The following is a 13,087-nucleotide window of genomic DNA, read 5'->3' as shown; positions in this document are numbered from 1 at the left end:
ATGGCGCCTCCGTCAGACGTCCCTCCCTTCATCTCAGCTGGATTCTCTCTCTTTTTTCCTGGAATGAAAAAATGCCCTGCCAGCACTAAGATGTCAGTACAAGTTAGTCGTCTCTTTCCCGTTCTTGTCTAAAGTGGCCAGGGCTTCAGCTACATACTGCTGGACACGGCTTCTTCCCGACTTCACAGAAAACCCACAAACATCAGCTCTCATCAAGATGGAGTGAGCGGAAGTGGGGCGGCTCTGAGTTTGAGTTTGTGGGCGGGCCGAGAGCGACACTTCCGCCCCTCACCAACATGGCTGCGGGCTGCAAGTGCGCATGAGCAGCTGTCTATGGAGCTACCTAGGTCGGGAGAGGGAGAACACAGTTGGAGAAAATCGGCGGCTGAGACGGCCTTGGCCGGTGAGTGTAGGACCGGGCAGAAGTCTGGAAACTGGGTGGACTGGCAAGGCAGGGCAGGTTTGATTTTGTTTCCTTTTTTCTGGTTAGAGAACACTGCTGGGGAGGAAGCCTTTGTTTTGGGCGGGGGGGTGGGGGGGTGTTGTGCTGGTTCTTTATCTTCTACCCTGCTTTGTGGGCCAAACTCCCTGCCCCCGAGCGCGAGCGTCCCAGCCCTCCTGCGCCGTCCAGCTGCGGGCCGCAGCCGCCAGCACCGGGCGTCTGAGCCCCCTAGTCCCCGATGTCCTTTCCTGCCTCCTCCGCGGAGCAGCTGGGGCGCGGGGCTAGACTGCGGGGCTGCGGGTCACGGCGCAGGCTCCCGGGCTCGCGCCTGGCGGGCGCTCAGCTCCTTAAGCGCCTTCTGGTTGGAGAGCCTGCAGGGAGACGCCTCATTCTCAGGCAAGGTCTAGGCGCCTGACTTCTTTCGGGAGTAGATTTTTTTCCCTTTGTGTCCAGACTTAGCAAGGGCTCTTACTGGGCCCTTCTGGCCTGAGCGTGCCCATCACAACGTCCCATTCCAGTTTCCGTGTCACAGATCCCTAATGCCTAGGAAATGCTTCCGGATGTCCAACTAAGATTTGAATAAGTACCCTGACCCCGTTGCTGGGTGTCCTCAGAGACTGCCCCGGCTGACAGCTGTGGCCAATAGAGATGCCTCCTGTGCCGGGCCCTCTATTTCATTGCCTTCCCCTGCAGTCAGCGCGGCAAGCTTCGCAGGGCATTTCCTCTTCAGGTTTGAAGATGGAAATGTAGGTGGTCCCAAAACACTAGTGTTACTTCCCCTTATCGACTGGGATCTCCTTGCAGCGTTACTTCCTCTGGACGGTTTCGCTTTCAGTTCCTTTTTCAACATTTTCCTCGGACGCGGTCTTTCCAAGGCTTATCCACTGAAAATTTTCCTTGGATAGGAAAGGTTTGGAGGACCTTATGGGTAGAGAATTTCTAAAAATCTTGCCCTTTTTGTGTTGGGATTATCTTATTGCTTTGTACTGTGTAGCTGTTTCTTTCTGGAGGCATGTCTGCCCAGCTCTTTGTTTTTCCTGCCCTCTGGCTGGGTGTCAGGGTCCTAAGGCAGAGCTTGTAGGTGGATTCTTCCCCCTTTGTCTCTTCTTCAGAACCCTGTTTTTTTTTTTTTTTTTTACCCCTTCTTGCTGAGGCTCAGTTGATTTGGAGTTGTCATAGCAACATTTTAGCAACTGTGTTGTTCTACAGGAAGGCTTGATGAATAAAATAGAGGGTGCTTGAAGAGGATCCACTTGGGCTTTAGGGTTTCTAACAGATTATATAAATCGGAATACCCCAAAACAAGAATCCTGTCAGTAGAATGGGGCCCAAAGGCCAAGTCTAGTCTTTGTGGTCAGGGACATTCTTCCAGTGGTAGTGGGCTTGAGATTTCCTCTTCCTAGGTTTGAGAACAGAAATGTCTTGGTGGACAATATGTGGCTGAGAAACTGGAAGAAGTATCAGTGTCCATGACACGGTATTTTTTGATGGTGGGGCCAATACATGGCCCTTCCTGATTCCCATGAGGCTGCCATCATGGCAGGTCATAATAGCTTTAATAGTGATCCATTTAGAAATGTGTTGTTGGCTGGGTGCGGTGGCTCATGCCTGTAATCCCAGCACTTTGGGAGGCTGAGGCAGGCGGATCACCTGAGGTCAGGAGTTCCAGACCAACCTGGCCAACATGGTGAAACCCCATCTCTACTGAAAAATACAAAAATTAGCCGGGCATGGTGGTGGGCGTGTATAATCCCAGCTATTCAGGAGGCTGAGGCAGGAGAATCGCTTGAACCCAGGAGACGGAGGTTGTAAGCCGAGATTGTGCCACTGCACTCCAGCCTGGGCAACAGAGCAAGACTGTCTCAAAAAAAAAAAAAAAAAAAAAAAGATAAATGTGTTGTTTCAGCCAGGTGCGGTGGCTCACACCTGTAATCCCAGCACTTTGGGAGGCCGAGGTGGATAGATCACGAGGTCAGGAGTTCGAGACCAGCCGGGCCAACATGGTTTAGTAGAAACCCCGTCTCTACTAAAAATACAAATATTAGCCAGGCGTGGTGGTGTGCACCTGTAATCCCAGCTACTTGGGAGGCTGAGGCAGGAGAATCACTTGAACCCGGGAGACAGAGGTTGCAGTGAGCTGAGATCGCACCACTACACTCCAGCCTGGGTGACAGAGCGAGACTCTGTCTCGAAAAAAAGCGTTGTTTCTGTCTTCCAGTATAATTATCCCCTCTCTACCAGGAGTTGGAGTGATAATGGAGGGACGAGGAACACTATTTGTAGAGTTGCTTTTTCAGTCACTGTAGGCCAGTCCTCAACATCAGTATGGTGGAGGCTGATTGTCCCCTGCAGATGACTGGGTTATTTTCCTGGCTGTGTGTTCATGGAACCTAAGTTCTAGAACCGGAGATACTGTTCTGTTTCCTAGACTCACTGCAAACTTCATGATTTCTACCAGGACTTAGCACTCAGGCCTGTGAATAGGAGATACAAAGACTTCCAAAAAAGGACCAGTTCCTCGGATGTGCCCCCTCACAGAGAGATGAAGGGGTGAGTGAAGAAGGGGTAGGGTCTGGGATGAAAGATGGGTGGCCTGGAAGAATGCAAAATGGCCAAGAGCACTGCCTCTGGAGTCAGGCAGACCTGGATTCAGGTTCTACTCTATCACTTACTGTGTGATTTGGTTTCTTCATCTATAAAATGGAAGTAGTGCTATCTATCTCATGGTGTTGTTTTTAATATTAAATAAGAGTACATGTGATGTACTTAGCTTAGTGCTTATGTACATAGTAAACAGCAAACACTAGTTGTTATTCTAACCTAACTCAGCTTCTGTTGGGAATGCCAATGAGTTTGCAGCCATATGTTACTGGGCCGGTGAGCTTCTCATTGACTTCTTCCCATACTCTTCCTTTTGTCCTTTCACCACAAACAGGCAGCAGAAAACAGCTGAAACGGAAGAGGGGACAGTGCAGATTCAGGAAGGTGAGTGCTAGAGACAGAACCAAGACTAAGAACCCATCATGGCCTCCCTTCCTCCCCCACCAGACCATCTCCTGTGCATCCTCCTCCTTCAGTGACATGCACGTGGAACGGGGATAGAAAGCCAGTTAACTCACAGACTTTTCTTTTGTTCTTTTAATTCAGGTGCAGTGGCTACTGGGGAAGACCCAACCAGTGTGGCTATTGCCAGCATCCAGTCAGCTGCCACCTTCCCTGACCCCAACGTCAAGTACGTCTTCCGAACTGAGAATGGGGGCCAGGTAAGGGAGGGGGCCAGGTGGCTGCAGGTGTTATTTGGGATTGGGATTGAGGGAGGTAATTGAACATGTCTTGGGGAGACCTGGCTTGGAGGATGAGTTGAAAGAGTGGACTGTTTCAGGGGAGGGGGTTGCTGATACTGCAGTAGAGACTGGTGTGAGGTTAGGTGTATGCTGAAACCTCTGTGTGGGGAGAGAAGGGAGAATGGCTCAATCCGTGTCTCTGAAGGACTTTGTTTTGGGGCCCTATCCAAGGGAAGCTTTATGAGGGGCCCTAGGATTCCCAACACTTAATCTTTTATTCTCTCTTTCCCTTGCTCTGCCTTCCTCTACACTTCTAGGTGATGTACAGGGTGATCCAGGTGTCTGAGGGGCAGCTGGATGGCCAAACTGAGGGAACTGGTGCCATCAGTGGCTACCCTGCCACTCAATCCATGACCCAGGTACAGGGTATGGGCTGGGGAGGTGACTAGAGTTCTGAGAAGTAAGATGAAGAAGGGTATTAGTAGGATGGGGGTGAAGCTAGGAACAGTGAGGCGTCTAGGGCTGCCTTGTCCCAAAGCACTAGGCTCTCCTTTCCTGGATGTTTCTCTCTCTCTCTGTCTCTCTCTCAGGCGGTGATCCAGGGTGCTTTCACCAGTGATGATGCAGTTGACACGGAGGGGACAGCTGCTGAGACGCACTATACTTACTTCCCCAGCACGGCAGTGGGAGATGGGGCAGGGGGTACCACATCGGGGAGTACAGCTGCTGTTGTTACTACCCAGGGCTCAGAGGCACTGCTGGGGCAGGCGACCCCTCCTGGCACTGGTGAGATACTGCATGAGGATGCTGGCTGAAAGGGCTAGAATAGGCTGTGAGACATGACTGGTAGGCAGTGAGCCTTCACTCATGACTCTTAGTGATCATTAAGATCTGGGCAGGCAGTGAGTCCGGGGCTGCTCTTCTATTAACATGTTCTTTTTAGAGGAGGGGCCCAGGGTCTTCACCTCAGGGCTTGGTGAGGTTCCTACCCATGTCCTGACAGAACCTACCCTGCATCTTCGCAGGTCAATTCTTTGTGATGATGTCACCACAAGAAGTACTGCAGGGAGGAAGCCAGCGCTCAATTGCCCCTAGGACTCACCCTTATTCCCCGTGAGTGACACTTGTTTCTTCTCAAATTTCATAAGTGTTTTTTTTGTTTTTTCTGTTTTTTTCTGAGACAGAGTCTTGCTCTGTCACCCAGGCTGGAGTGCAGTGGCATGATCTCAGCTCACACAACATCTGCCTCCAGGGTTCAAGCATTTCTCATGCCTCAGCCTCCCAAGTAGCTGGAACTACAGATGTGTACCACCACCTCTGGCTAATTTTTGTATCTGTTTTTTTTTTTTTTTTTTTTTTTTTGAGACGGAGTCTTGCTCTGTCGCCCGGGCTGGAGTGCAGTGGCCGGATCTCAGCTCACCGCAAGCTTCGCCTCCCGGGTTTACGCCATTCTCCTGCCTCAGCCTCCCGCGTAGCTGGGATTACAGGCGCCCGCCAACTCACCCGGCTAGGTTTTTGTGTGTGTGTGTAGTTTTTAGTAGAGATGGGGTTTCACCGTGTTAGCCAGGATGGTCTCGATCTCCTGACCTCGTGATCCACCCGTCTCGGCCTCCCAAAGTGCTGGGATTACAGGCTTGAGCCACCGCACCCAGCCTAATTTTTGTATCTTTAGTAGAGACAGGGTTTCATCATGTTGGCCAGGCTGGTCTCGAACTCCTCACCTCAATCCGCCTGCCTCGGCCTCCCAAAATGCTGGGATTACAGGTGTAAGACAACACACCCAGCTACCCATAAGTGGTCCTAGTACCTGCTAAATCTTGTATAATTCCTTAACCCCAAAACTCCAATCATGTACTTTTGTCTTCTTACTCTGGCCACCCTGGGCTCTGTTGTCAGGAAGTCAGAAGCTCCCCGGACGACTCGGGATGAGAAACGCAGGGCTCAGCATAATGAAGGTAGGTATGATCCGGGTGGAGCTAGGAGCTGTCTGGTGTGATCTCAGCAGTGATGTCTGAGGGGTGGAGGGTTAGGTAATTTTACCCCGGGACTTGTGGTGAGTTTTCACTGAGTCACCTTGTCCTCCACTTTGCCCCACAGTGGAGCGCCGCCGCCGAGACAAGATCAACAACTGGATCGTGCAGCTCTCCAAGATAATCCCAGACTGCTCCATGGAGAGCACCAAGTCTGGCCAGGTCATGGAAAGACCCTGGTAGTGGGCAGGATGCCTGAATTCTGTCACCTGGTATTGTTTCCAGAAATGGTAGAAAGAGGGGCACACATGACAGTAGTCTTATCTCTCCCTGAGGTTCCTGTATCTCTGGGAGATATTATACCACCTTCCTTAGAGGAAAATGAGGTCCAAAGTAGGAACCTACTTTTGGAAAGCAAGCTGGGTATCTGAAATCCTAGTCCTGATTTTGTTGACCTTATCTTGCAGAGTAAAGGTGGGATTCTATCCAAAGCTTGTGATTATATCCAGGAGCTTCGGCAGAGTAACCACCGCTTGTCTGAAGAACTGCAGGGGCTTGACCAACTGCAGCTGGACAATGACGTGCTTCGACAACAGGTCAGACTCCTACCCCCAGTGCAGCCCTTCTCAGCTCTGCTAGCCACTGACCCAGTTTGACACCCTCTACTTTGTTCTCCATGGAGAGGGCTTCATCTTTTCTCCTTACCAGTGGATGTCTGAATACATTCAGGGGCTTGGTAGTGCCAACTTTACTACCCATTCCTTTACTGCCTCCTTCCCTTGTCAGGTGGAAGATCTTAAAAACAAGAATCTGCTGCTTCGAGCTCAGTTGCGGCACCACGGATTAGAGGTCGTCATCAAGAATGACAGCAACTAACTATGGGGATTCAGGGGCTTTGGGCCCAAGAACTGCAGATAGCCCAGGAGCAACAGCCTAATCCTGTGCCCCTTTCCTTCACTGCCCACTTCTGGCATGGGACAGGGGGAAGTTCAGAAGGTGTGTCCTTGAACTGAGGCCCTGTGATATGGCAGCCTGCAGTGGTGTGAAACACACAATGTGGAGGTGCACTGACAGCCTTGCCCACCCCCACCATGCAACCCCTGGGCCCTTGTGCTCCTCTCGCACAATGCATGTGCTGCCTCCATGCTGGATACTGGACACACTAAACTGGGGGGCTTGTCCTGTACTTGCTTAGAGTGCCCGGCAGAGGTCTGCTGACAGGTGATGCTCTGGCTTGCCCCAGGACTCTGGCACTTCCATTGGTTCTTCCTTTCCCTGGAGCTGAGGTTTAGAGGTGCACCCTGTGGCTCAGGGGAGCAAGCTTACACAAGAAGTGGGGGAAGGGTGTTTAGCAGTGGCTGGTGCCCATGAAGAGGAGATTGGCCAGCGAGAAGCTGAGGCCTATGCAGACGTCTCTGAAGCCAGAGAGAACAACAGGCAGGGGTCCACTTGGGGCCTTCCCCCTTATGGGGGTCTTTTTTTTTTTTTCTTTCCTTTTCCTTTTTTTTTTTTTTTTTTTTTTTAGGATAAAATTGTTCAAAGCCACAGTTGTCTGTTTTTCTTCCTTTTGTGGGGCCACAGGCTGGAAGGGAGGGGCATTGCTCTTTGACCAGTAAGGGCTGTGCTAAGTTCAGGGTGGGGTGCTGCTCCTGCACTTATTACCCGGAGACCTGGTACCTGGGCCAGACCGGTCTGTCGTTTTTGGCCCACGCTAGAGAATGTTAAGGGCTTCTGCAGTAGACTGGTGCTAGAGGCGCCGTGAACAGGTGCTGCGGGGGCGGTGCGGGGGGCGGTGCGGGAGGCGGTGCCCTCGCTTCCGGATCCGGTCTCAGCTCCGGGAGCGAGTGGGAGATGCTGCAGGCTACGAGAGGGCGGGCCGGGGCCGTACTCCGGAGACTCGCAGTTGCTGCGCGCACCATGGCTGGAGGTACCTGCGGGGGATGCCTGGGACCGCGGTCCTCTTGGCCCCCTGAGTTGAGGTGTGGCAGGGAGTGGGGTGGGGGAGCGAAGGGGCGTGGTTGAGGGGTCTTGGTGCATACCCTACCAGGGAGGGGCGCTGCCAGGTGAGGGGATACCGTGGCGGCCATGACTCCTAGGCCCCTTCTCCTGAAGGCTGTCGCGCCCCTTCCTCAGCGCCCACGGTCTCGCTCCCTGAACTCCGTTCACTCCTAGCCTCCGGCCGGGCCCGACTCTTCGACGTGCGCTCTCGGGAGGAGGCGGCAGCTGGGACCATCCCAGGGGCGCTCAACATCCCGGGTATAGGGTGGAGAGGGGACGCCCAGGTGGTGGAATAGAGCCGTTCAGGAGGGTCTTTGCCAGTGGGACCTCATTTAGGATGGAATGGGGAAGGCACTGATTATGGGGGTCCTGCATTCCCGGGAGCCAGCCCTCAGCTTCCTAGGAAGGACTGATAGGAGGCGGATCCTGGCATCGGAACTGGCCCATCCAGTTTGAGAAGACAGCAGGTGGAGGGGAGAGGGGCAGACCAGCTTCTCTTGACTTCCCCAAGTCTGGACGCCTGAGGGAGCATCCCGCCCCGCCTCCTCACGGCTTGGGGAGTGGCTCGCATTCAAAAGTCGTTAGTTTCTGGTTCTTGAAATTGGGGTGGGGGTAGGGGATGGCTATCATATGTTGTTTGGGGGCCCCCAGGACCCAGCCTTTCCAGGCCCAGCTTCCGAACCTGAGTGCCAAACTGCCGGCTTTCCCTTCTACCCTCTCCACTCCTCCAGTGTCCGAGTTGGAGAGTGCTCTGCAGATGGAGCCAGCTGCCTTCCAGGCTTTGTACTCTGCTGAGAAGCCAAAGCTGGAAGATGAGCATCTCATTTTCTTCTGTCAGATGGGCAAGCGGGGCCTCCAGGCCATGCAACTGGCCCGGAGTCTTGGATACACTGGGTACGGGGAGGTATGGCTGCTAGCTGGGAGGTGATGGGGACTACCTGTCATTCCTGCCCGTCTCTCACCCTTCTTTATCTCCACAGGGCTCGCAACTACGCTGGGGCCTATAGAGAATGGTTGGAGAAAGAGGGTTAGGCAGGAGGCAGCTTACTGATTGCCACCCCCTGGCCCCTTAATGGCCATCTTAACTAAGGGTGTGAAGGGGCTGACTTGGTGAGTTGGGCAACTCCTTATAGTGTTGTGTACACAAAAGCATCAAATAAAGAACATTTAATCAAAGTATTGGAAGCACTTAATGTGTCAGGTGGACTGAAAACAGTTCTAATCTTTATCTAGACCTCAATTCAGTCCTGGATCATCATTTCTCAGCATTCATCTGCTTCCCCTAGCACTCCCCACATGCAAAATTCTAGCAGTTTCCTGAGAGGCTACAATGTACAGTACTTCTAGAATAGCTGTTTTCAACCCAGAATGCACATCAGAATCAGCAAGTTTTTTTTGTTTGTTTGTTTTATTTTTTAATTCAGAATATGGAGGGTGGAGCCGGAGCATTAGTGGCTTTATGGGCCCCTGGGGTGATTCTTATATGCAGCCAGAAGCAGGTACCACTGCTTTAGAGGTCAGCAAACTATGGCCCCAACTGGCTGGCTGCTGTGAACTTTGGTTATTGTCTATGGCTGCTTTGTCTATGGATTGAGGAGGTGAAAGGGCAATCCCAGGCCTTTGGGTGAGGGAATGGATAGCACCCTTCATCCCTACTGATGTGTCATGCACAGATTACAGGCATGAGGAGCCTTTCCTGTGCCACCAAAACCAGGTTTCGGTTTTTATCAACACTGATCTCTTATACTGGATTTAACAAATTTAATTGGTTGACCAGGTGCAGTGGCTAAGGCCTGTAATCCCAGCACTTTAGGAGGCCGAGGTGGCAGATCACCTGAGGTCAGGAGTTCAAGACCAGCCTGCCCAACATGGTGAAACCCCATCTCTACCAAAAATAAAAAAAGTGTCCGGGTGTGGTAGTGCACACCTGTAGTCTCAGCTACTTGGGAGGCTGAGGCAGGAGAATTGCCTGAACCCAGGAGGTGGAGGTTGCAGTGAGCCGAGATCACGCCACTGCACTCCAGCCTGGGTGACAGAGACAGACTTGGTCTCAAAAAAACCAAAATTTAATTGGTTAAAAAGATGAAATTATGCACGCTTACTGAAACAAAATTCAGCACTACACAGTAGGTATACGACTTCCTTCTAATATAGTGTATAGTTTGATGCACAATACATTTTAAATATTTTTGTGGCAGAGTTTTTACCTCTTAAGTTTGATTTTTGGAAAATGTATTCCTTAATCTGTGGAAGAGAAGATTGAGTCAGAAATGAATCCAGGTTTCTGAGTTTTCATGCCTCTGAAGAACTTTCACACATTTCCTGCATTCCTTGCCTTTCTCTCACGTCCTTTTCTTCCCGTCTGCCTTCTCCACTATACCCAGCCCTCATTCATTCATTCATTCATTCATTTTTGAGATGGAGTTTTGCTCTTGTAATCCATCCTGGGATTACAGGCATGCGCCACCATACCTAGCTAATTTTGTATTTTTAGTAGAGACGAGGTTTCACCATGTTGGTCAGGCTGGTCTTGAACTTAGGTGATCCGCCTGCCTCTGCCTCCCAAAGTACTGAGATTACAGGAGTGAGCCACTGCACCTGGCCCCTCCTACATCTTTTATCTCATAGTAGGCACTCCATACACAATGAAATCTGCTATTCATCTGGGCTCTCCAGCTTCCCTGTCACACAGCTATCCTACTTTCTCCCTGGGCTCATCTTGCCACATTACTGTATGAGTTTAGCCAGACATTGTTGAGTTTGGAGATAAAGTTGAAATATATGAAAGAGTCTAACCGAGAGTCTGGCAAATAGTGTCAATTACCCTTTCCCCAAATACCGAAAATGTTTTGGTTTTCAGAAAGGTTGGGAAGTTTCTTCTGGGGCCTTAGTTCCTTCTTTGTTTTGTCTTAACTCTTTTAGTCTTTTTTTTTTTTTTTTTTTTTTTTTTGAGACGGAGTCTCGCGCTGTGTCACCCAGGCTGGAGTGCAGTGGCGCGATCTCGGCTCACTGCAAGCTCCGCCTCCCAGGTTCAGGCCATTCTCCTGCCTCAGCCTCCGAGTAGCTGGGACTACAGGCGCCCGCCACCACGCCCGGCTAGTTTTTTTCGTATTTTTAGTAGAGACGGGGTTTCACCATGTTAGCCAGGATGGTCTCGATCTCCTGACCTCGTGATCCGCCCGCCTCGGCCTCCCAAAGTGCTGGGATTACAGGCTTGAGCCACCGCGCCCGGCCAACTCTTTTAGTCTTATGTTTTCCCCTCCCCAGCTCTTTATTATAATTTGGTTATAGCATTTTATTATTATTGAGGCATAATTTACTTATAATAAAATGCACAATTCTTGCTTGGCCCAGCTTGGTGGTTCATGCCTGTAATCCTAGCACTTTGGGAAGCTGAGGTGGGCGGGTCTCTTGAGGCCAGGAGTTCAAGACCAGCCTGGCCAACATGGGGAAACCCTGTCTCTACTAAAAATACAAAAATTTGCTGGGCATGGTGGTGTTCGCCTGTAGTCCCAGCTACTCTGGTGGCTGAGGCATAGGCATGAGAATTGCTTGAACCCAGGAGGCAGAAGTTGCAGTGAACCGAGATCACGTCACTGTACTCCAGCCTGGGTGACAGAGCGAGACTCTGTCTCAAAAAAAAAAAAAAAAAAATAAAATAAAATAAAATGCACAATTCTTTTTTTTTTCTTTTTTCTTTTTTAACCTGTGGTTAGCAGTTTATTTTAGAAAAACAACTCCCCAGTTATCACAGTTTCTTTTTAGTCCATTTTCCATGACAAAAGAAGCTACACAAAATTTAGCTACACAAAAAAAGATACTGTCTTTGCAGACTGACACATTTGCAGAGGGGTCATGAATAATAATGATTTCAAAGCTCCTAGTTTAACTCCTGAATCGGACAAAGAATAAATGACAATATAAGAATGAATTTTGTTTACAATAATATCATAATATAGCATTAATTACAATGCAGTGGTTGTACTTAAATTCACAGTAAAATATTCTTAACCCAAACACCAGACAAACTAAAATCACCAGACTGCTCATGAACTGAAATGATCAGTGCAAGCAGTTGTTGTCTCAGTAATGAAAACCAAAATCGGAAAGGCTTTTCTGGCAGGGAGTCTCTGACATGAACAGGCTCTCTCTCTGTTCAGTGAGGCCCAGGCGCCCTCACTTGGAGTCTTGGTCTTTCATCTAAAAGGGCAGAGTGGATCCCCAACTTTTTCAGTTCTTCCATCAGGTACCCATTCTAGTGCATATGCATAAGAATGTCACAGCCCCCCACAAACTCGCCATTAAGGTACACTTGTAGGATAGTGGGCCAGTTGGAATTGTCTTTTTTTTTTTTGAGACAGAGTTTCGCTCTTGTTGCCCAGGCTGGAGTGCAATGGGGCGATCTCAGCTCACTGCAGCCTCTACCTCCCGGGTTCAAGTGATTCTCCTGCCTCAGCTTCCCGAGTAGTTGGGATTACAGGCATGTGTCACCACGCCCTGCTAATTTTGTATTTTTAGTAGAGATCGGATTTCTCTGTGTTGGTCAGGCTGGTCTCGAACTCCCAACCTCAGGTAATCTGCCCACCTCAGCCTCTCAAAGTGCTGGGATTATAGTCGTGAGCCACTGCACCCGACTGGAATAGTCTGTCTGTCATTTATTTATTTATTTATTTATTTATTTATTTATTTATTTATGAGTTTCACTCTTGTTGCCCAGGCTGGAGTGCAATCGCACGATCTCAGCTCACCACAACCTCTGCCTCCCGGGTTCAAGTGATTCTCCTGCCTCAGCCTCCCAAGTAGCTGGGATTATGGGCATGCACCACCACACCTGGCTAATTTTGTATCTTTAATAGAGATGGGTTTTCTCCATGCTGGTCAGGCTGGTCTTGAACTCCGGACCTCAGGTGATGCCCGCCTTGGCCTCCCAAAGTGCTGGGATTACAGGCGTGAGCCACCGTGCCCAGCCGAAATGCACAATTCTTAAGCATTCAATTCACTGAATTTTGAGTATACTCACTTGTAACCATCACCCTAAACACGATCTCAAACACTGAAATCCCCAGAATATCTCTAGGTGGCCTTTTCTAGTCAATCCCACCCTACCCTCTTTCTAGGTAACCACTTTATCTTTTATCACCATAAAGCGGTTTTTTCGCCAGGTGTGGTGGCTCATGCCTATAATACCAGCACTTCGGGAGGCTGATGCAAGAGGATTGCCTGAAGCAAATAGTTCAAGACCAGCCTGGGTAACATAGTGTGACCTTGTCTCTACAAAAAATACAAAAATTAGCTGGGTGTGGTGGTGCACACCTGTAGTCCCAGCTACTTAGGAGGCTGAGGCAGGAGGCTTGCTTGAGACTGGGAGGTTGAGACTGCAGTGAGCCATGATT

At 50.2% G+C, this 13,087-nt stretch overlaps 3 protein-coding genes across 6 annotated transcripts in view; all 3 read left to right on the top strand.

The window, feature by feature from the left end:
• The first annotated feature begins 281 nt into the window (after positions 1–281).
• USF1 (upstream transcription factor 1) lies at positions 282–7,241 on the top strand. 3 transcript variants are annotated; one of them, XM_025377607.1, is made up of 11 exons: positions 282–403; positions 2,901–2,992; positions 3,378–3,427; positions 3,590–3,674; positions 4,044–4,145; positions 4,317–4,512; positions 4,752–4,839; positions 5,623–5,681; positions 5,824–5,918; positions 6,164–6,292; positions 6,483–7,241. In XM_025377607.1, exons 5-11 carry the CDS (start codon positions 4,047–4,049, stop codon positions 6,570–6,572), a joined length of 756 nt encoding a protein of 251 aa, XP_025233392.1. In that variant the 5' UTR covers positions 282–403; positions 2,901–2,992; positions 3,378–3,427; positions 3,590–3,674; positions 4,044–4,046; the 3' UTR covers positions 6,573–7,241. The 3 variants fall into 3 exon arrangements, with proteins under 3 accessions (XP_025233392.1, XP_025233376.1, XP_025233385.1); XM_025377591.1 differs by having other exon boundaries at positions 288–403; positions 3,590–3,705; XM_025377600.1 differs by lacking the exon at positions 282–403 and adding an exon at positions 1,334–1,352 and having other exon boundaries at positions 3,590–3,705.
• Positions 7,242–7,518: 277 nt separating this feature from the next.
• Positions 7,519–8,873, top strand: TSTD1 (thiosulfate sulfurtransferase like domain containing 1). Of its 2 annotated transcripts, XM_025377635.1 has the most exons (4): positions 7,519–7,623; positions 7,830–7,952; positions 8,426–8,588; positions 8,675–8,873. In XM_025377635.1, the coding sequence occupies exons 1-4, from the start codon at positions 7,548–7,550 to the stop codon at positions 8,724–8,726; spliced, it is 414 nt and encodes a 137-aa protein (XP_025233420.1). In that variant the 5' UTR covers positions 7,519–7,547; the 3' UTR covers positions 8,727–8,873. The 2 variants fall into 2 exon arrangements, with proteins under 2 accessions (XP_025233420.1, XP_025233428.1); XM_025377643.1 differs by lacking the exon at positions 7,830–7,952 and having other exon boundaries at positions 7,521–7,623; positions 8,675–8,870.
• Positions 7,543–13,087, top strand: part of F11R (F11 receptor) — a 38,682-nt gene continuing 33,137 nt past the window's right edge. Inside the window, exon 1 of the mRNA XM_025377616.1 lies at positions 7,543–7,623. The gene's annotated coding sequence lies outside the window, so the exon portion shown is untranslated. The remainder of the gene's footprint in view (positions 7,624–13,087) is intronic.

This window comes from Theropithecus gelada, chromosome 1, assembly GCF_003255815.1.
Source record: "Theropithecus gelada isolate Dixy chromosome 1, Tgel_1.0, whole genome shotgun sequence".
NCBI lineage: Eukaryota > Metazoa > Chordata > Mammalia > Primates > Cercopithecidae > Theropithecus > Theropithecus gelada.
This window is presented reverse-complemented; position numbering and strand designations above follow the sequence as displayed.

What these genes read in the sequence shown, in the direction of transcription:
- USF1 (XM_025377591.1), top strand. Translation starts at nt 320, where the DNA reads ATGAGCAGCTGTCTATGGAGCTACCTAGGTCGGGAGAGGGAGAACACA. An exon ending in CAGGGCTCAGCATAATGAAG is followed by an intron (nt 5,682 to 5,823) that starts GTAGGTATGATC and finishes TTTGCCCCACAG; the next exon opens with TGGAGCGCCGCCGCCGAGAC. An exon ending in ATGACGTGCTTCGACAACAG is followed by an intron (nt 6,293 to 6,482) that starts GTCAGACTCCTA and finishes TTCCCTTGTCAG; the next exon opens with GTGGAAGATCTTAAAAACAA.
- TSTD1 (XM_025377635.1), top strand. Translation starts at nt 7,548, where the DNA reads ATGCTGCAGGCTACGAGAGGGCGGGCCGGGGCCGTACTCCGGAGACTC. An exon ending in TGCGCGCACCATGGCTGGAG is followed by an intron (nt 7,624 to 7,829) that starts GTACCTGCGGGG and finishes CCCCTTCCTCAG; the next exon opens with CGCCCACGGTCTCGCTCCCT. An exon ending in AGGGGCGCTCAACATCCCGG is followed by an intron (nt 7,953 to 8,425) that starts GTATAGGGTGGA and finishes CCACTCCTCCAG; the next exon opens with TGTCCGAGTTGGAGAGTGCT.